Here is a 24,828-nt window from a genome sequence, read left to right as displayed (position 1 = left end):
GTTTTGAATTCAGATGCTTCTGATGATTTTCATATTTTTATCTTTATTATAATTACATATACATTTTTCCTTCACTGTCACTGTATGTCACATGTTGCCAGAGACTCACAATGTTCAGAGAAGAACTTTGTGATGATTGGCTATTAGGCCTGACTCTGGGCATTTCATTTCAATGTTTTAATGGGGAATATTTCCCCTTCAGTTTCACTGGAAGGTGTCAGTGGTAGGGGCTTTAGTTTAAAAACTTAGAAATCCCCCAAATCAGCCGTGCAAATGGCATCTTGGGTCCACCAGCCCACCGGGATGCTCATCAGATACCAGCATTTGTGTTCATGCTTCCTGGATCCCTTACTTCCTCCCCTCCCTCCTCTTCTGCAACCTGGTCTCTCCAAGCCCAGGCTCCACACATTGGCACTACTTTCTAAGGGAATCCAACAGTTTGTTTTGTCTATGCTTTTACTCATAAAATTTCTTCTGATATTCCTTACCTCCCCCATTCATTCATTCACTTATTCATTCAACAAGTATTTATTGAGTACCAGTCAAGTACCAGACATTGTTATAGGCACTGGGAATACAGCTATGAACAAAACAGACAGATATCCTTCTTACAGAGGGACATTCTGGAGAGGACTCAACTGATAGACACTTGTACACACTCATACACACATTCTCTATACAGTAAATATAGACAGTAGGTGTTCTATGTCTACTTATTTAAACCTACTCATTCTTCAGCCATATACCACCTTTCCTATTAAATCTTTGTTGATCCATTCTCTGCCCCAATACGGGAGGGAATTAATTGCCTGTCCTTCCTTCTCTCCTAGCTCTGTATTTGTTAGCTCTGACTGCTGTAATGCTTTCTGCAGTCTGCCTTCTATTAAAATGCTATTTGCTCTACATTTTATAAAACAGCATCTCATTGATTATATTATTTAATTCTCATAACAACCATAGGAAATGGCATTATCATTTTTATTTTACAGATGAGGATACAGAGAGGACAATAACTTTGCAACCTAGTAAATGTCAGCCAGGATTTCCCTCTTCCTTCCTCCTTCCTTCATAAATTTGATGAGCACAGGTTGTATGCCAGCCACAGTACTATCTCATGGACAGCGCAGGGGGCAGGGAGTATAACAGTAAAATTAGGCTTCTTGATTCCATGGAGTTTGTCAAATCAACTACACAAATAAATGCAAAAATCCAACTGTTATATAAGTGGTACTTAGGAAAGCTTTGTGGTTATTGTAAGATTATAGACAAGGGATTTGATCAAGTCAAGAAAACCAGGAAAGTCTTTCCTGAGCCATCAGAGGATGATTAGAGAACAGATGTGTGGACACAGCAGGGAGGTGGAGGGAGTTGGGGGTGGGTGGGCGGGGAGGGGGTGTGGGATGAATTAGGAGGTTGGGATTGACGTATGTGCACTGCCATGTGTAAAAGAGATAGCTAGTGGGAACCTGATCTATAACCCAGGGAGCTCAGCTTGGTGCTCTGTGGTGACCTAGGTGGGTGGGATGGGGGGGAGTGGGGTGGGAGGGAGGTCCAAGAGTGAGGGGTTAAGCACAGGCTTAGTTGCTCCATGGCATGTGGGATCTTCCTAGACCAGGGATTGAACCCGTGTCCCCTGCATTGGCAGGCGGATTCTTATCCACTGCACCACCGCAGAAGTACCCACATTCCCCATTTTAAACCATTTTTTTGTTAGGCATTCAGTCAGAAGTCCCTGAGATGCTATGGGCTGACTTCTCACAGATGATTTTTTTTTTAAAAGACAAATAGATCTGAGGCCATTATCTATTATAAAACAGGGCTATTTCTATTGTGATTTATAGTTTGCAAAGCTTTTACATATATGTTGTCTCATATGATCCTTACTAGTAGAGATTATTTTTTCCCTATTTTACATTGGAGACATAAAGAAGTTAAAATAAATGCTCATGGTGTTACATTTGTAAGCAGTGAAAACAAAACTTATGCTGAATCGTTCAGGATTTTTTTTCTTTTTTTTAACATCTTTATTGGAGTATAATTGCTTTACAATGTTGTGTTAGTTTCTGCTGTATAACAAAGCGAGTCAGCTACATGAATACATATATCCCCATATCCCCTCCCTCTTGCGTCTCCCTCCCACCCTCCCTATCCCACCACTCTAGTGGTCACAAAGCACCGAGCTGATCTCCCTGTGCTATGTGGCTGCTTTCCACTAGCTATCTAACTTACATTTGGGAGTGTATATATGTCCATGCCACTCTCACTTCGTCCCAGCTTAACCTTCCCTCTCCCCATGTCCTCAAGTCCATTCTCTACCTCTGCATCTTTATTCCTGTCCTGCCCCTAGGTTCTTCAGAAGCATTTTTTTTCTTGTTTTAGATTCCATATATATGTGTTAGCATACGGTATTTGTTTTTCTCTTTCTGACTGACTTCACTATGTATATCAGACTCTAGGTCCATCCATCTCACTGCAAATAACTCAATTTCATTTCTTTTTATGGCTGAGTAATATTCCATTGCATATATGTGCCACATCTTCTTTATCCATTCATCTGTTCATGGACACTTAGGTTACTTCCATGTCCTGGCTCTTGTAAATAGAGCTGCAATGAACATTTTGGTACATGACTCTTTTTGAATTATGGTTTTTTCAGGATATATATCCAGTAATGGGATTACTGGGTCATATGGTAGTTCTATTTTTAGTTACTTGAGGAACCTCCATACTGTTTTCCATAGTGGCTGTATCAATTTACATTCCCACCAACAGTGCAAGAGGGTTCCCTTTTCTCCACACCCTCTCCAGCAATTATTGTTTGTAGATTTTTTGATGATGGTTATTTTTACCGGAGTGTGGTGATACCTCTTTGTAGTATTGATTTGCATTTCTCTAATGATTAGTGATGTTGAGCATTCTTTCATGTGTTTTCTAAAAATCTGTGTATCTTCTTTGGAGAAATGTCCATTTACGTGTTCTGGACATTTTTGGATTGGGTTGTTTGTTATTTGTTATTGAGTTGCATGAGCTGCTTGTATATTTTGGAGATTAATACTTTGTCAGTTGCTTTAATTGCAAATATTTTCTCCCATTCTGAGGGTTGTCTTTTGGTCTTGTTTATGGTTTCATTTGCTGTGCATAAGCTTTGAAGTTTCATTAGGTCCCATTTGTTTATTTTTGTTTTTATTTCCATTTCTCTAGGAGGTGGGTCAAAAAGGATCTTGCTGTGATTTATATCATGAAGTGTTCTGCCTATGTTTCCCTCTAAGAGTTTTATAGTGTCTGACCTTACATTTAAGTCTTTAATCCATTTTGAGTTTATTTTTTCTGTATGGCATTAGGAAATGTTCTAATTTCATTCTTTTACATGTAGCTGTCCAGTTTTCCCAGTGCCACTTATTGAAGAGGCTGTCTTTGCTCCATTGTATATTCTTGCCTCCTTTATCAAAGATAAGGTGACCAGATGTGCATGGGTTTATCTCTGGGCTTTCTATCCTGTTCCATTGATCTATATTTCTATTTTTGTGCCAGTACCATATTGTCTTGATTACTGTAGCTTTGTAGTATAGTCTGAAGTCAGGGAGCCTGATTCCTCCAGCTCCCTTTTTCTTTCTCAAGATACCTTTGGCTATTCGGGGTCTTTTGTGTTTCCATACAATTTGTGAAATTCTTTGTTCTAGTTCTGTGAAAAATGCCAGTGGTTGTTTGATAGGGACTGCATTGAATCTGTAGATTACTTTGGGTAGTATAGTCATTTTCACGATGTTGATTCTTCCAATCCAAGAACATGGTATATCTCTCCATCTGTTTGTGTAGTCTTTAATTTCTTTCATCAGTGTCTTATAGTTTTCTGCATACAGGTCTTTTGTCTCCTTAGGTAAGTTTATTCCTAAGTATTCTATTCTTTTTGTTGCAGTGGTAAATGGGAGTGTTTCCTTAATTTCTCCTTCAGATTTTTTATCATTAGTGTATAGGAATGCAAGAGATTTCTGTGCATTAATTTTGTAGCCTGCTACATTACCAAATTCATTGATTAGCTCTAGTAGTTTTCTGGTATCATCTTTAGGATTCCCTATGTATAGTATCATGTCATCTGCAAACAATGACAGCTTTACTTCTTTTCCGATTTGGATTCCTTTTATTTCTTTTTCTTCTCTGATTTCTGTGGCTAAAACTTCCAAAACTATGTGGAATAATAGTGACAAGAGTAGACATCCTTGTCTTGTTCCTGATCTTAGAGGAAATGATTTCAGTTTTTCACCAGTGAGAATGATGTTGGCTGTGGGTTTGTCATATATGGCCTTTATTATGTTGAGGTAGGTTCCCTCTCTGCCTATTCTCTGGAGGGTTTTTATCATTAATGGGTGTTGAATTTTGTCGAATGCTTTTTCTGCATCTATTGAGATTATCATATGGTTTTTATCCTTCAGTTCTTTAATATGGTGTATCACATTGATTGATTTGTGTATATTGGAGAATCCTTGCATTCCTGGGATAAACCCCACTTGATCATGGTGTATGATCCTTTTAATATGCTGTTGGATTCTGTTTGCTAGTATTTTGTTGAGGATTTATGCATCTATGTTCATTAGTGATATTGGCCTGTAGTTTTCTTTTTTTGTGACATCTTTATCTGGTTTTGGTATCAGGGTGATGGTGGCCTCATAGAATGAGTTTGGGAGTGTTCCTCCCTCTGCTATATTTTGGAAGAGTTTGAGAAGGATAGGTGTTAGCTCTTCTCTAAATGTTTCATAGAATTCGCCTGTGAAGCCATCTGGTCCTGGGCTTTTGTTGGTTGGAAGATTTTTAATCACTGTTTCAATTTCAGTGCTTGTGATTAGGCTGTTTATATTTTCTATTTGTTCCTGGTTTAGTCTCGGAACATTGTGCTTTTCTAACAATTTGTCCATTTCTTCTAGGTTGTCCATTTTCTTGGCATATAGTTGCTTGTAGTAATCTCTCATGATCCTTTGTATTTCTGCAGTGTCAGTTGTTACTTCTCCTTTTTCATTTCTAAGTCTATTGATCTGAGTCTTCTTCCTTTTTTTCTTGATGAGTCTGACTAATGGTTTATCAATTTTGTTTATCTTCTCAAAGAACCTGCTTTTAGTTTTATTTCTCTTTGCTCTCATTTCTTTCATTTCTTTTTCATTTAGTTCAGATCTGATCTTTATGGTTTCTCTCCTTCTGACGACTTTGAGGTTTTTTTTTGTTCTTTCTCTAATTGCTTTAGGTGTAAGGTTAGGTTGTTTAATTGAGATGTTTCTTGTTTCTTGAGTTAGGATTGTATTTCTATAAACTTCCCTGTTAGAACTGCTTTTGCTGCATCCCATAGGTTGTGGGTCATCATGTTTTCCTTGTCATTTATTTTTAGGTATTGTTTGATTTTCTTGTTGATTTCTTCAGTGATCTCTTGGTTATTTAGTAGTGTATTGTTTAGCATCCATGTGTTTGTGCTTTTTACAGATTTTTTCCTGTAATTGATATCTAGGCTCATACCATTGTGGTCAGAAAAGATACTTGATACTGTTTCAATTTCCTTAAATTTACCAGGGCTTGATTTGTGACACAAGATACAATCTATCCTGGAGAATGTTCCATGAGCACTTGAGAAGAATGTGTATTTTGTTGTTTTTGCATGGAATGTCCTATAAATATCAATTAAGTCCATCTTGTTGAATGTGTCATTTAAAGCTTGTGTTTCCTTATTTATTTTCATTTTGGATAATCTGTCCATTGGTGAAAGTGGGGTGTTAAAGTCCCCTACTATGAATGTGTTACTGTCGATTTCCCCTTTTATGGCTTTTAGTATTTGCCTTATGTATTGAGGTGCTCCTATGTTGGGTACATAAATATTTACAATTGTTATAGCTTCTTCTTGGATTGATCCCTTGATCATTATGTAGTGTCCTTCTTTGTCTCTTGTAATAGTCCTTATTTTAAAGTCTATTTTTTCTGATATGAGAACTGCTACTCCAGATTTCTTTTGATTTCCATTTGCATGGAATATCTTTTTCCATCCCCTCACTTTCAGTCTGTATGTGTCCCTAGGTCTGAAGTGGGTCTCTTGTTGACAGCATATATACAGGTCTTGTTTTTGTATCCATTCAGCCAGTCTATGTCTTTTGGTTGGAGCATTTAATCCATTTACATTTAAGGTAATTATTGATATGTATGTTCTTATTACCATTTTCTTAATTGTTTTGAGTTTGTATTCTGTAATGGCCTATATGGGAAAGCAATCTCCAAAAGAGTGGATATATGTGTATATATAACTGATTCACTTTGCTCTACACCTGAAACTTGCACAACATTGTAATCAGCTCTACTGCAACAAAAATTTAAAAGAAAAGAATAACAACTCATCATATAGGCTCTTTTAAATCTGCTTTGCTGGAACTTTTCAAAAGGAATATCAGATTGCACTTTTAAAAGCCCTCTCAAGCCAGGAAAGTCAAATAAGGACTTACCATCAGACTCTGACTGCAATACATACAGATTTGGGTAAATTCCTCTCTTCTTGAGGTCCCCAAACTATCTTGAGGTTCTTGCACTTGCCAGGGACTGACCTTCCTTACTCACCTTGTAAGACTTCTGGAAACCCTGTAGGCATGGTACTAGATAAATATTTCCAAGAGTCATTATTGGCTCCATAAAGTCAATCTTAGTACTTTAAAGCTGTCTGGTTATATCTGAGTCAATCATGCCTCTGTCAAATATAACATTTCAGTCAAAGCCTTGATAATATAACCAATGTTTCCAATTGTGTCCTGTTATAAGGAGAACAGATTCTTATTGAACTTATGCAACTAACTATATTGCCATGAAAATAAGAATACTCACTAAGAGTTTCCAAATTATGGAGGGATCAGGTAGGGAGAAAAAGAGAAATGTTCTATCTTTGTTTACAAAGGAATCATTTATCAAATTGCTGCAAGTCATAGATAGCTTGAGAGAAAAGTTTTCCTTAAATCTGGAAAAGCAAAACATAAAAGAACCAGCAATGTTTTAAACAAAAATTATAATCATCCTGTACAGTTCATTCAGTCCTGTAGAATTAATTCTTGATCTTTTGTTAGCAGTTTTATGTAGCCATCTGTTTCTTCATTAGAGTTCTGTAAATTCTTACCCAATTCAGTAGTATGATCTGAGAGTTTATCAGAAAACTGTACTCTAGATGAAGTATCAGAGGCCTTTCTGAATCTCTGCAAGGATGAAACATATTTGTAAAAGCATCAAAGTAAAACAATAACTGTCTATAAATGATGAAAGAGTTAAAATGTAAAATACATAGCTAGTGGGAAGGAGCCACATAGCACAGGGAGATCATCTCGGTTATTTGTTACCACCTAGAGGGGTGGGATATGGAGGGTTGGAGGGAGACACAAGAGGGAGGGGATATGAGGGTATATGTATACATATAGCTGATTCACTTTGTTATACAGCAGAAACTAACACACCATTGTAAAGCAATTACTCCAATAAAGATGTTAAAAAGAAAAATGCATGGTTAAAGTGCTGATTACAGTGCAATTGACAAGGAAATTAAGTTATTTCTGTGACATACACCATTTTAAGATAATAACTAGGATTATGATTGATATTATGCCAGGACAATCAGAATTCCAGAAATTTCATAGTTTCTATAACACTTATAAACATATACCTATACAGACACAACATAAAGCAGGCTTAGTATTACTTCTTTTTTGGCAATGCCTCCCGTGTGATTTAACATGTTAAATAAGCTTAATTAGTTTAACATCTCCCTTTTTATAAGGAGAGAGGACAAATCTCTGAGATATTTCAGGGGCCTTCTGAAACATCTCATATCTCAAAACTAGATCTAAGTTAAAAAGACTTCACTTAGAATTTGATTTTGGGAAGTTTGTCAAAAATATCAAATTTTTGTTTTTAAACACTTGGTCAAATAGGATCATAAGTCACTGTGAAATAATGCTTAGTTATTCATTTAAAAAAATAAGAATTAAATATTTCATAGGTAAATATAAATGTTATATAGTTGTAAATAGTCTTAGCTACAAAGTATAGAATTTTTGTTTTTCTAGACAGATTACATTAAGGTAAAGAAATCTTTGTTTACAATTTCTCATTAAGACCAGACCATTGATCTTAAAACACTTTGTCCTTTTAACAGAAAACCAAATTTTGTACCAGCTTACTTTTGATATTAAAATTTATTCATTCTAACCTTAGCCAGTCCTGATGGCACATAAAATTCCTCTCTAAAGACTCTTTTTTTTTTCCACAAATTTTCTACAGCTTTCTATGTCTGTTTTAATTTCCGCCTTCTTTTCTTTCTCATTTAGAAATAACCAGCTTTAGGACAAAATTATTCTTTTCCCTTAATAAAATGCATTTCAATTTTTGTACCTTTAAAAATTTTTTTCCTTGAATATGAAAATGTTTTCCCTATTAATGTTAATAGTTTAAATTACATATATTTATTAGAATTATAAAGCTTTAGAAACCTTAATTTTTAGTAAAAACTAAGAAATAAGCAATTATGAACTGTCTTTTCCAGTAGTATTCCGTAGATTAGCAAACTTATAATTACTTTTTAAATTTTTTAAAAACTTGTGCTTTCTTATAGAAAATATTTCAGTGTGGCACCAAAAATATTTACTAATAGTCCCAAATATCTTTTGTTTCTCTGTAAAAGGAAGCCTATATTCAGTAATTAATGTTTCAGTATCTTATTTTGTTTGGAAATGATTTAGATAGTTAATAAATTTCCATCATTTAACTTAATCTAGCAAAACTCTAAAGTTTCCAAAAAGGTTTGGGGTAAATATTTTGAGATAGACACATCATAAAACATAACTATTCTTAAAGAGTTCACCTAAGAACTCTTATTCACTTACATTTATTTAATGTACATATGAAAATATCATACTGAATTATTTTTATTGCTGACAAATTTTGTAACGGATAACAAACTTATTTGACTTTTAGTAAACTCAGGTACAATAAAAAGTATTATACTTGATGTTGATGACTAAAGGCATGTCTGCATTAATTAAATCAATGAACTTTAACTTTAATACTGAATATTTCCCAGCTCTCTTGAACCTGAAATTCATTTGGGTTACTACTATATTTCTGAGAATGTATTTTATTTAAGAGCTTAACTTTTTAAGGCAAATAAATAGAGCTCTTTTACAAATTAATTTTGGCAATACCATCGAAAAGTAGAAGCATACTACATCTATAAGGTACATACATTGACATACATACATCCAGATAGGCACAGACAGAGTCTCATAGTTTTAGTTTTAAAGATTTAGTCATGAATCAGGTACAATAAAAAAAACTCACTAGTTTATAAATAACAGTTGGAATAAATTACATCTGCTTGCTCAGATGGCTAAAGTCTTTTATTATGTGTGGAGAAGACATCAGCTTTGCATTTGCCCTTGACAAGCAATTTTAAGGAGGTTATTTGGGCAAGAGAGTCCTTCTAGCAATTTGAATTAAAAGGCCTCTTCTTTTTTTTTTTTCAGTCTTAGGAATTGGAGGTGGTCTAGATAAGAGTTCCCCGAGAAGATGAGGCATAACATTTATATTTCAAAGGTACAGGGAGAGAAATGCAAGCTCCTCCTGGAAGGACTTTTGTCCCCTTAGGGTCAGAATTTAAAAAACAAATTTTTTTTTGAAACAAATTTTTTTTTTTCAAAATGGCCATAATAATCATAGACAATTTCATCAGGTCCCTAGAATTGTTGTTGTCTTCTGTGGGGATCAATCTTGCTGTCATAAAAAGAAAGCTCAGAAAGAGATGGATAGTAAGGAGGAGAGCATTGCAGTGGACATTCAGAGGAACAGGAAGGAGCAGAGGGAGAGAGAGAGAGAGAGAGAGAGAGAGGGTGTAAGAGTAAAAGAGACAGAGAGACAGAGAGGGAGAGAACTCTCAGAAGCCTCAGAGGAATTTCCAGTTCTGAAATCCTTTGAGATAATTGTGAGTTAGGTTCTCTGAGGGAAGCAATAGTGGATTCATTGTTATGTTTTTTTGAGTCCTCAAAAATACCAGTTGAGGGGCTTCCCTGGTGGTGCAGTGGTTGAGAGTCCTCCTGCCGATGCAAGGGACACGGGTTCATGCCCCGGTCTGGGAAGATCCCACATGCCACGGAGCGGCTGGGCCCGTGAGCCATGGCTGCTGAGCCTGCGCGTCCGGAGCCTGTGCTCCGCAGCGGGAGAGGCCCCAACAGTGAGAGGCCCGCGTGCCAAAAAAAAAAAAAAAACAAAAACCAGTTGATATATGCTTCTATTCTTGCCTTACATCCTTTTTTTTTTTTTTTTTTGTGGTACACGGGCCTCTCACTGTTGTGGCCTCTCCCATTGCGGAGCACAGGCTCAGCGGCCATGGCTCATGGGCCCAGCCGCTTGGCGGCATGTGGAATCCTCCCAGACTGGGGCACGAACCTGCGTCCGCTGCTTCTGCAGGTGGACTCTCAACCACTGCGCCTCAGGGAAGCCCCTTACATCCTTTTTTTAATTGACTGCCCAGACAAACTAATTTAGGAATTTCAAAGGAGCCCCATGTTGGCCAAAGTAGAAGCATACTACATCTATAAAGTACATACATGGACATACGTACATTGTAAATCATCCCAGGTAATTGTAGTCCAGCAAGACAAATACTTGCAGGACTAAGGCCCATAGTTCTTTTTTTTTTTTTTTTTTTTTGCGGTACGCAGGCCTCTCCCTGCTGTGGCCTCTCCCGCTGCAGAGCACAGGCTCCGGACGCGCAGGCTCAGCGGCCATGGCTCACGGGCCCAGCTGCTCCGCGGCATGTGGGATCTTCCCGGACTGGGGCACGAACCCGTGTCCCCTGCATCGTCAGGTGGACTCTCAACCACTGTGCCACCAGGGAAGCCCACGCCCATAGTTCTTATACATAAAACCAGCAGACGTTTTATGAAGAAGGAGGGTGCCCTTAGAAAGTGAACTTCTCATATTCCAAAAGTAATTATTTACCAGGCAAAAAAAGAAAAAAGGAAAAGAAAATCCCAAGAACAGAAGCCGGCAGCCCAAACAAAACAGGAAGTGAAATCCTGAAGGCCACTTGAACAAAACAGAGAAGATGGGGAATAAGAACCTGGAGGACATGGGCCTCCCTGGTGGCGCAGTGGTTGAGAGTCCGCCCGCCGATGCAGGGGATACGGGTTCGTGCCCCGATCTGGGAGGATCCCATATGCCGCGGAGCGGCTGGGCCCGTGAGCCATGGCCACTGAGCCTGCGCATCCGGAGCCTGTGCTCCGCAACGGGAGAGGACACAACAGTGAGAGGCCCGCGTACCGCAAAAAGAAAAAAAAAAAAAAAGAACCTGGAGGACAGTAGCTGGTAACAGAGGACACCCTGTCTCCTACCAAGGTGGGAGGTTTCAGTACAGAGGACTTCCAACCAAATTCTGGGACCACTAAGGAGACAATAGAGCTGGACTCTTGCAGGCACCTTACTCAGATCCAAGACAACGTATGCATCCGCAGTGTATTCATCCCCCAAAAAAGAAATTTCTTTTTTCTTTTTCCTAATCAGTATTAGGAAAATACTGATTTTCTAATACCTCTTTGGAACTTTGCAATGGGTTACATTTTCTTTTTAAGGCAAGCTCAGAAGTACTACATGTTGTGGAATGAACTCCTACATAAGTTAGTGACTTCCCTGGAGGTCCAGTGGTTAAGACTCCTTGCTTCCACTGCAGGAGGCACAGGTTTGATTTCTACAGGGAGCTAAGATCCTGCTGGCTGTGGGGCAAAAAGGATAAAAAGGGGTAGGGGATAAGTCATAGAATTGGCCTCAACTTGAAGTGACCACTACACTGCTTTTAAATTTCAAGAGATGAGGCGCTTATAGCAAGGTTGGAAGAAGATAAGCAAGGTCACTCACTTCATTCAATATAAGAGTTAGTCGGCATTTTCAGGTTCAGAAAGTCCAAGTCCACAGGAAATAAAAAATGCCCAGGTTTGCTTCTCTATTTTTCTGTCCAGGTCAAACCTAAGTCTTCTGTATACATTCCATTCTTTGAAATCCACTCTTGAGTTATTTTAAATCCTACTCTTTTAGAGTTCAAGGACTGGTCTGGTTAATTCTCTTGGTAAAGAGGAGACTTGAGGTGTTAAAATGTCTAGATTTGCCAGGCAAACAATTTGGATTATCTGCATTACAAAGCAATTATTTAACGTGGTAGGTCTTCTGCTGCATTTAAGTGTTTTATAGATCATTAAGTGCTTGAGAGAGCTGGGAAACAGACTGAAGTGGAAATAGCTGTTTCTAGGTAAATACACTTCTTTCCCAGAAAGGAAAAATAGACTCTTAGAGATTCTAAAGTTTCCTTAAAGGGAAAAGAAGTTCCTAGTTACAGAAAAATCTCAGGAGAAACATACTGTGGAAATGAGGTACAGAGCTACACCCAACCAATATTTGTCACACCCAGCTATGGGCCAGACCTCGGACCAGGTCATGCACATTATGCATTTAATTCTTCAAGCATCCATGAAATGTGTATCATCATCTCCACTTCCTGGATAAAGAAAATTAGGTTCAGAGAGTTGCAATGATTTTTCAATTTGGTTTGGAGCTGAGATTTGAACACACAAAGGAGCCCATGTTCTTTCCATACTGGACAACACCAAGCTGAAAATGGAGAGAAGTTGATGAGGTCACCCACAGTGACCACTTCACAGTGACACATTTTCCCTCCTTTTCTTTTTTTTTTAATATTTATTTATTAGTTTATTTATTTATTTTTGACTGCATTGGGTCTTTGTTGCTGCATGCAGTCTTCTCATTGCGGTGGCTTCTCTTGTTGCAGAGCACAGGCTCTAGGCACACGGGCTTCAGGAGTTGTGGCACATGGGCTCAGTAGTTGTGGCTCACAGGTTTAGTTGCTCCACAGCAACTAATGTGGGATCTTCCCAGACCAGGGATCAAACCCACGTCCCCTGCATTGGCAGGCATATTCTTAACCATTGCTCCATGAGGAAAGGCCCTCCCTCCCTCTCTTTGCCTTCTTTTCCCTCTTAATAAGTTGGATGAATTTCTTTTTTTTAATTAAAAATTTTTTTAATTATATAATTTTTAAAGGTTACTTTCCATTTATAGTTATTAAAATATGCATGATTTTACAGAGTCCTTAACAGAGTAGTAAACAAGAGAAAGGTCAGTGATACTACCTTATTCTAAGAAAAATGTCTCACTGTGGCATATTTATTTAGCCTATAGATTTCTACTTTACATTATACAGAACTATGAGTTAAAAGACCCCAGAGGTAAAGACGATGACAGTAATGGAGCTTAGAGGCAAATATATCCAAGCACCTTCAATTTAGCGATGCTACAGACTGTGATAAGATGAATTCCAGCCTTTAATACTCGCCTAGACCAAAGCATGCAGTTGGTGCATTGGATTAACACTGGCCTGTGGGAGCCGGGGAGATTCAGTGGTCCAATTTGCTTTTCCCTTTTTAAGGATTACAGTCTAGAGGTCTGTTTGCTTTCACACTGGGCTAAAGGGTGACAGCTTGATTTGGGGAATCTGATTTTCTGTTGCTAGGAGATCAGAAATTCTGAGCAACTGGATGCTATTTGTTACAGAGTCTAGAATTCAAGGTGCTATTTATTTATTTATCTATTTATTAACATTTTATTTATTTAATTTTATTTTTGGCTGTGCTGTGTGTTAGTTGCAGCATGCAGGATCTTCGTTGAGGAATGCAGGATCTTTCGTTGCAGTGTGCGGCTCTTCACTGCAGAGCGCAGGCTTCTCTCTAGTTGTGGCATGCGGGTTTTCTCTCTCTAGTTGTGGCTCGTGGGCTCCAGGGCACATGGGCTCTGTAGTTTTGCATCACGTGGCTCTCTCGTTGAGGTGTGCAAGCTCAGTATTTGTGACGTGGGCTTAGTTGCCCCTTGGCATGTGAGATCTTAGTTGCCCCTTGGCATGTGAGATCTTAGTTCCCCAACCAGGGATTGAACCCGTGTCCCCTGTATTGGAAGGCAGATTCTTTACCACTGGCCCACCAGGGAAGTCCCTCAAAGTGATTTTTATACATGAGTCACAAACACTGTGGGGACGACTTGTTGAAACAAAGAGGAAGGAGCCAAGATATAGCGTGGGAAAACCTGACCTCAGGTCTCTGTTTCTTCCTGCTCCCCATACCAGACTGGCTTGGGCAATTCTAAGCCTTGTTGATGAAGAGTTTTCTCATCTGCAAAATGGATACCATAGTTTTGCCTTTGGAGAATTGTGAGCCTAAAATAGAAAAACTGACACAAGAAGTGTTTATAAACTGTGAAGCAATCATTTGAAAATTAGTAGTTAATATTATTTTGCTTCATTTAAGAGGACCAAGAGGAGCTTATCTTCCTTATTGTTCTCACTTGGTGGCCTGAGGTCTCTGGTCCTGATGCCATTTTTATAATTTGTGTTCCTATTTACCTACAACTTTTGTGTTTTCTTATGAAGTTTTTCATTGAAACTTTGTTCTTTGTCAATCCTAGTTCAGGCTGGATATAAAAGTGGCAGTCCAGTCAAATTGTATTGTTGAACAGAATGTAGAATAGAGCAAAGGGTAAGATGGGACTCTGTAAGGGCTGGGGGATGAGGGTGTCAAATCCCTGGTCTAATGTTTACCAACCACGACTTAGTTTCCTCACTTGTAGAATGGGGTTGGTAATGAACAGTAACTACCTCATAGGGCTTTTAAACTTTAAATGAAAGAATACACATGTGGCATTATGTGCCTAGAACATAATAAGTGCTAAACAAATATTAACTGTTTTTATTACTGTTATTATTAGAAACTCAAAATTGTTCTCAACAGAGACCACATGACCTTTTGATGTGGTCAAAGGCAAAGCTGTATAATGCTGAGCTATGTCAAGGTGTGTTCTAGGGAGTTGTTGGCACATTCCACAGTATCCAGAACATGTCCACAAGTTCAGTGGCTTAGTCATTGGAGATGTAGCTATCTTTGGACATTCTTAGACTTTGAAGGTAACTCCATGCAAATTTGATTTGATTTAATTTAGTCATCTTTTCAAAAAATGCAGTAATAGCCAATTTTACTGGTTTTTAAAATTAATTCATTAACTTCCAAATTTCTACTAAGGTTTTTTTCCCCTTCCCCTCCTCGCTCTCCCACCCCTCCTTTCCTCTTTTTCTTTTCTTTCCATAACCTCCTTCACTTTCCCTCCTTTCCTCTCCCTTTCCCTCCCCTCCCTACTTCCTTTGCTTTGCTTTTCCCTCTCCTCTCCCTTTTCTCACTGCTCTCTCCCTCTCCCTCTCTCTCTCTCAGAATCTGTGCCAGGCCTGGCTGGAGCACAGACATCCATCAAACATGATCTCTACCCACAGTCCAAGAGGAGTGATAAGGTGAGGGGGCAAAGGGCAATGCCATGAGGTAGAATGTGGTGAGAGTCTCAAATATCCTGATGGTTTAGAGCACAGATCACCCAGAGAAATTAGGGAGGTTCCCATGACATGAACTTTGAGCCAGACCCTGAAGGATAGTTAAGATCTAGCCCCATGAGGTTGGATTTTTCTCTCACCACAGTGCGTCAGCTTGGATTTTTCTCCCTCTTTCTTAGCTCTATAGTTCTTCCAGGCTACTTTGTAGCAATTTGAGTCTAAAGCATCACCCGCCACTGGAACCCAAAGGTCTAGGAGGAGCTTCAAGCTGTGACAAGACTCCCAATGGATTCATCTGAGGTTAACCCAACCTGGACCCTGGAGTCTCCTCAAACGTCCATTGATGAAAATTCCCAGACAATTCCAGTTGCCTCTCAACCTATGTCTGAAGTGTTAATAAAGAACCTCAGTAACCTGAAGCCCAACCCTAGTGTCAAATTGCCATTCATTCTACCAGAATGTCTACCTCAACCAACTGGGCAGTTACTTGGTGAAACCATACCCTATAGGAGAGGGGTGAGGACCATGTTAACTGATCGGAGAGATAAGATAGAACGTCTGATTCAATCTATTAAAAAACGCTACGGCAAAGGAGTTCCTCGGTCTGACTCTCAAAGAGAACCATGGCAGAATGATGTTGAGACTCAGTCAAGAGGGCAAAGATTTAGAAGTAGCTGTCATTTTTGCTGGTTTCATAGAGATCCTTCTGAGGATAATTATGAGAATTATTACAACAATAAGTATTACAGTAATTATGACATGGAGTCGAAGGAGCCATAAACCTTATTCTTGTACTATTTTTTCTTCCTGGTAATTTTAGGATCATTATGAAGCTTGGGAAAGATTGTGCACCAATATTTTGATAACCTATATTACAAGTTCTGTGATGTCCTTTTTCTTGCATCTCTTTTCTACCTTAATACAGTAACTTATAAGGAATCTATGTAGCTTGCATTTGAATGACTTGAATATATTTTAGTTCCACTTTGTGAAACAAATTAACTTGTGTGGAAGGAAAGTGAAAAAACATTGGGTGGCTTGACCACAGCATTGTTAGAACAGCGTGTTGAATTGTAATAAAAATTTTTGATGTGCTGTTTCAATTTTCAGTAGCAAATAAATGTGTTTATAGAGGATCTTATTAAAATTTGAGACTTATTTGAGTACCTTTAAAAAAATTCTTGTTAATTTAGACTTGTTTTTGCTGGCTATGTATTAACTGAATAATGCTTATCCCCATCACATTCCCAGGGTGTAAATATCCAGCATTCTAATATTTTGTGATATTGTCCTGTTGGAAAGGAAGTTTATACATTTGGGTAAGGTTAGAAAACAAGGGCACAGATATTTGCACATATTAACCTCTTGGAAGAAGTTATCAGTTGGTCTTGGTTGGAGGGAATTGAAAGAATGATAGTGGTATATAATACTAAGGGAAGATGCAGCCCCAATGGTGTTTTAGTTCAGTTATTTTCTTTCATAACCTAAGTGTACACAGACCTGGATTTCTTTGTGGGATAAAAGAGATACAGAAAAACTTATCTTCTGCCATCCAACTATCGTTTGTTCACTTTAAAAATACATTAAAGAATTGGGTACATGGGACTTCCCTAACAGTCCAGTGGTTAGGACTCCTACTCTTTCACTGCCCAGGGCCTGGGTTTGATCCTTGATTGGGGAACTAAGATCCCACAAGCTGTGTGGTGTGGCCAAAAAAAAAAAGAGAATCCAGTTGCAAAGCAACTAGAGACCTGGTGGTATTCAGAATGAAGCAGAAATAGTCCAAACCTGGACGATTGTGCAAACAAATGGCAAAGAAGTTCAACAGTGATGTTAAAAAGGGATATTAAATATTAATACCCACCAAAGTAGGTCTTCAGAGGTTGTCCTACTTAGAACTACTCAAACCATCATGGTCTACAGCATGGGTGAATGTGGGCGGTCTTGAGGTTTTGTTAAACTTGCATGCTGTTCCTAGAGGCAAGGCCATCTTGACTGCTGTATGCATTTGAAAATCATTGACTAGTGAAAAAACTTATTTGCTGTAATCGTGTTAAATTTATTAAAAAAAAAGATCTAGCCCCATGAAGACTTAAAGAGAGGAGAGAAGGATGCACATTCCAGGCTGAGGAAGCAGCAGGAGCAAAGGCATAGAGGTGGGCCTCTCCTGAGGAAAATCAATGTAAGAAATTAGCTACAACAATTACTAACCCTTCTCCCTGCCTTTTGCAGAGTCAGCTCAGACACTTTTCATGGCAAAAGTGGGTGTGGTGGAGACAATCCCTGGTTCTGACCTACATTCCAACGCATCAAATTGTTTCCCAGGCTTGACTTCCCTGGCCATTCTTCCTAGCTCCCAAGGTTTACCAGACATACGAGTGGAACTTATGTGTGGCATTTACCCATTCAGATAGTAAACTATTATCACATCAGTCTCTAAGGGACCATTGTGGTACCTGTTACTCAATCCAGTGCTGCTCCCTCTAGTTTTATTCTGTGTTGGAGTCATCAGTGACCTGCAAAGGGAAGCAGCTTCAATTAGGGTCACGCATGAAGATACCTTCCTCAATGCTACCTGTGCTAACATCTTGACAATTATCCAGTTCATATTTTCAGTATTTTTCCCATCCATTCATCAGACTTTCACTGAGCAGATAAAAATTCCCCACGTGGATGGGATATAAGGGACAGTAAAACATGGTCCTTACCTTCAAGATAGTCTAGAAGAACTAAGAGAATGCAAGGCAGAAGATAATTGGGAGCACAAGAGAAGGACAGTGACAATCTTTTAGAATTAGTCTAGTGACAGTCCCCCAAACCACACACCGCCAACCCAAGAGGGTGTTAAAGAGGTTGTTCTGGAAGAGGTGGAATTGTTAAGCCTCAAAACATGGGTATGGTTCTGTTGACCTGGCCTCCTAAACCTTGAGACCTACAGAAACACTTTGGAATGCTTGCTTGTTTTTTTTTTTTCCCCTGTGAAATTTGTATCTGGCCATAGCCCCATAGTTGGAAGGTAATAGGGAAAACTAGCTCTTACCTGAACATCTGCCTCATGACTCTTGAGTGTTGTTGTGTGTGCCAGTATTCACATCCTGATTCCTCAGTAAGTGATGGCAAGACTTTTCCCCTCAAGGCTCTAGATCTACCAGATTTCAAAGGCATAGGACTTTGTCAAGAATGTTTAACTCTGTAAACATACAGAATTATATTAAAATAATGTTTTTCAGGTTGAATTTTAGACTGATGACCTCTCTTAACTTCACGGGGGTTTTGGTGTTTATTTCCTCAGGATGAATTCCAAACTTACTCTTGGAAAAAGGTAGTGTGGATCTGCCTGTCAGCATTGAACAGTGCATTTCAGCTCATTCCTGATCACCCTCTCATCACAGATGAGGAATATATCATAAATAGAGCCATAAGAAAGCCAGACTTAAAGGTAAGTACACTTATGGCTCCTGCAGGTGCTAAAGAAATTTAATCATTTTTCCCTCCAAGTGCAAGATTAAATTTATATATAGCCAAAACTTTAGAATAACAATAAATAGAATATAACCTTTAAAAATTGTGAATCAATGGGCTTCCCTGGTGGCGCAGTGGTTGAGAGTCCGCCTGCTGATGCAGGGGACATGGGTTCGTGCCCCGGTCCTGGAAGATCCCACATGCCGCGGAGCGGCTGGGCCCGTGAGCCATGGCCGCTGACCCTGAGCGTCCGGAGCCTGTGCTCTGCAACGGGAGAGGCCACAGCAGTGAGAGGCCCGCGTACCGCAAAAAAAAAAAAAAAAAAAAAAAAAAAAAAAAAAAAAATTGTGAATCACTATATTGTACACCTGTAATTATATAATATTGTACAGCTACTATACTTCAATACAAAAAGATTAAATTCAGATCCTCCACTGTGCCAATCTTCTTTTTTTCTACTTGTAAGCTCTTTTTAAATTTAAATTTAATTTAATTTATTTATTTTTTATATAGCAGGTTCTTATTAGTTATCTATTTTATACATATTAGTGTATATATGTCAATCCCAATCTCCCAATTCATCCCCCCCAACTTTCCCCCCTTGGTGTCCATACATTTGTTCTCTATATCTGTGTCTCTATTTCTGCCTTGCAAATTGGTTCATCTGTACCATTTTTCTGGATTCCACATATATGCGTTAATATACAGTATTTTTTTTTCTCTTTCTGACTTACTTCACTCTGTATGACAGTCTCTAGATCCATCCACATCTCTACAAATGACCCAATTTCGTTCCTTTATATGGTTGAGTAATATTCCACTGTATATATGTACCACTTCTTCTTTATCCATTCTGTCGATGGGCATTTAGGTTGCTTCCATGACCTGGCTATTGTAAATAGTAGTGCAATGAACATTGGGGTGCATGTGTCTTTTTGAATTATGGTTTTCTCTGGGTATATGCCCAGTAGTGGGATTGCTGGGTCATATGGTAATTCTATTTTTAGTTTTTTAAGGAACCTCCATACTGTTCTCCATAGTAGCTGTATCAATTTTCATTCCTACCAACAGTGCAAGAGGGTTCCCTTTTCTCTACAGCCTCTCCAGCATTTGTTGTTTGTAGATTTTCTGATGATGCCCACTCTAACTGGTGTGAGGTGATACCTCATTGTAGTTTTGATTTGCATTTCTCTAATAACCAGCGATGCTGAGCAGCTTTTCATGTGCCTCTTGGCCATCTGTATGTCTTCTTTGGAGAGATGTCTGTTTAGATCTTCTGCCCATTTTTTGATAGGGTTGTTTGTTTTTTTAATATTGAGCTGCATGAACTGTTTATATATTTTGGAGATTAATCCTTTGTCCATTAATTCATTTGCAAATATTTTCTCCCTTTCTGAGGGTTGTCTTTTTGTCTTGTTTATAGTTTCCTTTGTTGTGCAAAAGCTTTTAAATTTCATTAGGTCCAATTTGTTTATTTTTGTTTTTGTTTCCATTACTCTAGGAGGGGGGTCAAAAAAGATCTTGCTGGGCTTCCCTGGTGGCTCAGTGGTTGAGAGTCCGCCTGCCGATGCAGGGGACACGGGTTTGTGCCCTGGTCTGGGAAGATCCCACATGCCACGGAGCGGCTGGACCCGTGAGCCATGGCCATTGAGCCTGTGCATCCGGAGCCTGTGCTCCTCAACGGGAGAGGCCACAACAGTGAGAGACCCGTGTACTGCCAAAAAAAAAAAAAAAATCTTGCTGTGATTTAGGTCAAAGAGTGTTCTTCTTATGTTTTCCTGTAAGAGTTTTATAGTGTCTGGCCTTACATTTAGGTCTTTAATCCATTTTGAGTTTATTTTTGTGTATGGTGTTAGGGAGTGTTCTAATTTCATTCTTTTACATGTAGCTGTCCAGTTTTCCCGGCACCACTTATTGAAGAGAATGTCTTTTCTCTATTGTATATCCTTGCCTCCTTTATCATAGATTAGTTGACCATATATGCATGGGTCTATCTCTGGGCTTTCTGTCCTGTTCTATTGATCTATATTTCGGTTTTGTGCCAGTACCATATTGTCTTGCTTACTGTAGCTTTGTAGTATAGTCTGAAGTCAGGGAATCTGATTCCTCCAGCTCTGTTTTTTTCCCTTAAGATTGCTTTGGCTATTTGGGGTCTTTTGTGTCTCTGTATAAATTTTAAGATGTTTTGTTCTAGTTCTATAAAAAATGTCATTGGTAATTTGATAGGGATTGCATAGAATCTGTAGATTGCTTTGGGTAGTATAGTCATTTTCACAATATTGATTCTTTCAATCCAAGAACATGGTATATCTCTCCATCTGTTTCTGTCATCTTTGATTTCTTTCATCATTGTCTTATAGTTTTCTGAGTACGGGTCTTTTACCTCCTTAGGTAGGTTTTTTCCCAGGTATTTTATTCTTTATGTTGCAGTGGTGAATGGGATTGTTTCCTTAATTTCTCTTTCTGATCATTCATTGTTAGTGTATAGAAATGCAAGAGATTTCTGTGCTTTAATTTTGTATCCTGCAACTTTACCAAATTCATTGAGTAGCTCTAGTAGTTTTCTGGTGGCATCTTTAGGATTCTGTAAGAATAGTATCATGTCCTCTGGGAACAGTGACAGTTTTACTTCTTCTTTTCCATTTGTATTCCTTTTATTTCTTTTTCTTCTCTGATTGCCATGGCTAGGACTTCCAAAACTATGTGAATAATAGTGGTGAGAATGGACATCCTTGTCTTGTTCTTGATCTTAGAGTAAATGCTTTCAGTTTTTCACAACTGAGAATGATGTTTGCTGTGGGTTTGTTGTATATGGCCTTTATTATGTTGAGGCAGGTTCCCTCTATGACTACTTTCTGGAGAGTTTTTATCATAAATGGGTGTTGAATTTTGTCAAAAGCTTTTTCTGCATCTACTGAGATGATCATATGGTTTTTATTCCTCAATTTGTTAATATGGTGTATCACGTTGATTGATTTGCATATTTTGAAGAATCCTTGCATCCCTGGGATAAATCCCATTGATCATGGTATATGATCCCTTTTAAATTGTTGTTGCATCTATTTGCTAGTATTTTGTTGAGGATTTTTGCATCTATGTTCATCAGTGATACTGGTCTGTAATTTTCTTTTTTGTATTATCTTTGTCTGGTTTTGATATCTAGGTGGTGGTGACTACGTAGAATAAGTTTGGGAGTGTTCCTTCCTCTGCAATTTTTTGGAAGAATTTTGAGAAGGATGGGTTTTAGCTCTTCTCTAAATGTTTGATAGAATTCAACTGTGGAGCCATCTGGTCCTGGACTTTTGTTTGGTGGAAGATTTTTAATCACAGTTTCAATTTCATTACTTGTGATTGGTCTGTTCATATTTTCTATTTCTTCTAAGTTCAGTCTTGGAAGCTTATACCTCTCTAAGAATTTGTCCATTTCTTCCAGGTTGTCCATTTTATTGGCATAAATTTGCTTGTAGTAGTCTCTTATGATGTGTTGTATTTCTGCAGTGTCCATTGTAACTTCTCCTTTTTCATTTCTAATTTTATTGATTTGAGTCCTCTCCCTCTTTTTCTTGATGAGTCTGGCTAAAGATTTATCAATTTTGTTTATCTTTGCAAAGAACCAGCTTTTAGTTTTATTGATCTTTGCTATTGTTTTCTTTGTTTCTATTTCATTTATTTCTGCTCTGATCTTTATGATTTCTTTCCTTTTAGTAAATTGGGTTTTGTTTGTTCTTCTTTCTTTAGTTCCTTTAGGTGTAAGGTTGGATTGTTTATTTGAGATTTTTCTTGTTTCTTGAGGTAGGATTGTATTGCTATAAACTTCCCTGTTAGAACTGTTTGCTGCATCCCATAGGTTTTGGATTGTCATGTTTTCATTGTCACTTTTCTCTAGGTATTGTTTGATTTCCTCTTTGATTTCTTCAGTGGTCTCTTGTTATTTAGTAACATATTGTTTAGCCTCCACGTGTTTGTGTTTTTTACATTTTTTTCCCTGTAATCTATTTCTAATCTCATAGCATTGTGGTCAGAAAAAAGTGCTTGATATGATTTCAATTTTCTTAAATTTACCGAGGCTTGATTTGTGACCCAAGATGTGATCTATCCTGGAGAATGTTCCGTGTGCACTTGAGAAGGAAGTATAATCTGCTGTTTTTGGATGGAATGTCCTGTAAATATCAATGAAATCTATCTGGTCTATTGTGTCATTTAAAACTTTTGTTTCCTTATTAATTTTCTGTCTGGATTATCTGTCCATTGGTGTAAGTGAAGTGTTGAAGTCCCCCACTATTTTTGTGTTACTGTCAATTTCCTCTTTTATAGCTGTTAGCCTTTTCCTTATGTATTGAGGGGCTCCTATGTTGGGTGCATATATATTTATAATTGTTATATCTTCTTCTTTGATTGATCCTCCACTGTGCCAATCTTTAACTGACAGTATAGGACATTATAAAGAACATGGATTTTGGAGCCAGACAGAGCTCAATTCAAATCTCAGTTTCATCCCTCAAAACTGTGCAGCCTTGGGTCAGTTACTAAACTCTGCTGAGCCTCAATTTTCTCATGTATAAAATGATGATATTGCCTACCTCTAATATTAATTGATAAAATTCAGTAAATTAAGAAATACAAAGATCACTATGGTGGCAGGTATATAGTAGATGCTCAGTGCATATTAACTGTTAGTAGCATCATGCCCTATATTATAATCTATGCAAAAGGGCTTGTCTTACGGTAAAGGTAAGCACCCTCCCAAATATTCTAGGTAGTTTATGTTTGTAAAATGATATTATCATTCAAATGTATTTGGTTTACTCCTTTCCCATCATATTAAATTAGTATTACTTGGATTATGACTAGTTAACATTTATATTAAAAACATATTTTATAACACAGACTGCTTTCTCTTCAATCTATATATGTGTAGACTGCTGTTTAAATTGGTTTTATGAGCTCAAGGTCAATTTTTTAAAATAATAAAAGTCAATTGCTGAGCAGTTTCTCTTCTGTCAATTGTTATCACCCAGTTGTCTTAACTGCCAAAATAAACAAAATCTAAAGAGATGAAGCACCCAACCAACAGATTGCTTAATTTTTTTAGATGGCCATTCACCTGAGGATAGACAACCCAAATCAGCCTATGGACATGGCCTCAGAATATTATTGACCTCCACCATCTTTAATTGCATCAAACAAATAAGTGGACAGACAAATGGAGAAATGTTCAAATAAACAAAACGTGAGGAAAGGGCAGAGGTCTTGAAATGGACATCCAGGCTTGATATCTTTGTTTACCAGCATACAGCATAGGGAGTTTGGTTGGTTACTGCCTCCCTGGGCCTTGAGTTTCTTATTTATAAAATAAGAGTAGTAACGCCTTCTCTTCCTGTTTCTCAGGGCTGTCATGAAACTAAAATGAAAAGAAGAAGAACAAGGTGATTTGTGAGTGGTAATGAGCTATATTCATATAAAGGACTGAAACTTTTATTAAAATTGGAAGATATGTCACAGACTTAGCCACAGCAACAAGGATGACAATGACAGCAATAACACAATACCAAAATGATAACCGTTCAGGACCATGTAGGGGGAGTTTGGAGACTGCAGCAAATGTAGACTAAGAGGAGACTCCAAGGGCTATTTTGTAGGATTACATGCAAAAGTGAAACCCATGGCTTAGCCTATTAAACAGGATGCTCTTACAACTTGTTCCAGCAAGAAATGAAGAGTGAGATGCCTGAGGATTGGAACAATTTCTGGTTCTGAGTGGAAAGATGAAAATCACCCCACAGCTGATCCCTGATTTCCTAATTACTGTTTCCTGGTCTGAAGTTCCAGACAATGGGCAAATAGACTACACCCTTTGCAAATATTATGCTTAACGTCCTCTTATCAGCCTTCAGAGCCTCTGGACGTGATGAAGGAAGCTGAGAAACTCCAGGCAG

The 24,828-nt window shown here is 38.2% G+C and overlaps 2 protein-coding genes across 2 annotated transcripts in view; both read left to right on the top strand.

Annotated features, from left to right (window-relative positions):
• Positions 1 to 24,828, top strand: part of ATP13A4 (ATPase 13A4) — a 163,105-nt gene that overhangs the window by 60,639 nt on the left and 77,638 nt on the right. Inside the window, exon 3 of the mRNA XM_081234115.1 lies at positions 18,723 to 18,869. Within this exon, the coding sequence (XP_081090241.1) occupies positions 18,723 to 18,869 (147 nt within the window). The remainder of the gene's footprint in view (positions 1 to 18,722; positions 18,870 to 24,828) is intronic.
• On the top strand, positions 15,716 to 16,210 carry LOC308617234 (developmental pluripotency-associated protein 3-like; the record flags this gene model as incomplete). The annotated part of the gene is made up of 1 exon (XM_081234114.1): positions 15,716 to 16,210. The coding sequence occupies one exon, from the start codon at positions 15,716 to 15,718 to the stop codon at positions 16,208 to 16,210; it is 495 nt and encodes a 164-aa protein (XP_081090240.1).

Source organism: Mesoplodon bidens (assembly GCF_964165515.1).
Source record: "Mesoplodon bidens genome assembly, chromosome: 5".
Lineage (NCBI taxonomy): Eukaryota > Metazoa > Chordata > Mammalia > Artiodactyla > Ziphiidae > Mesoplodon > Mesoplodon bidens.
The sequence above is the reverse complement of the archived record's forward strand: the minus strand, read 5'-3'. Positions and strand labels throughout refer to the sequence as shown.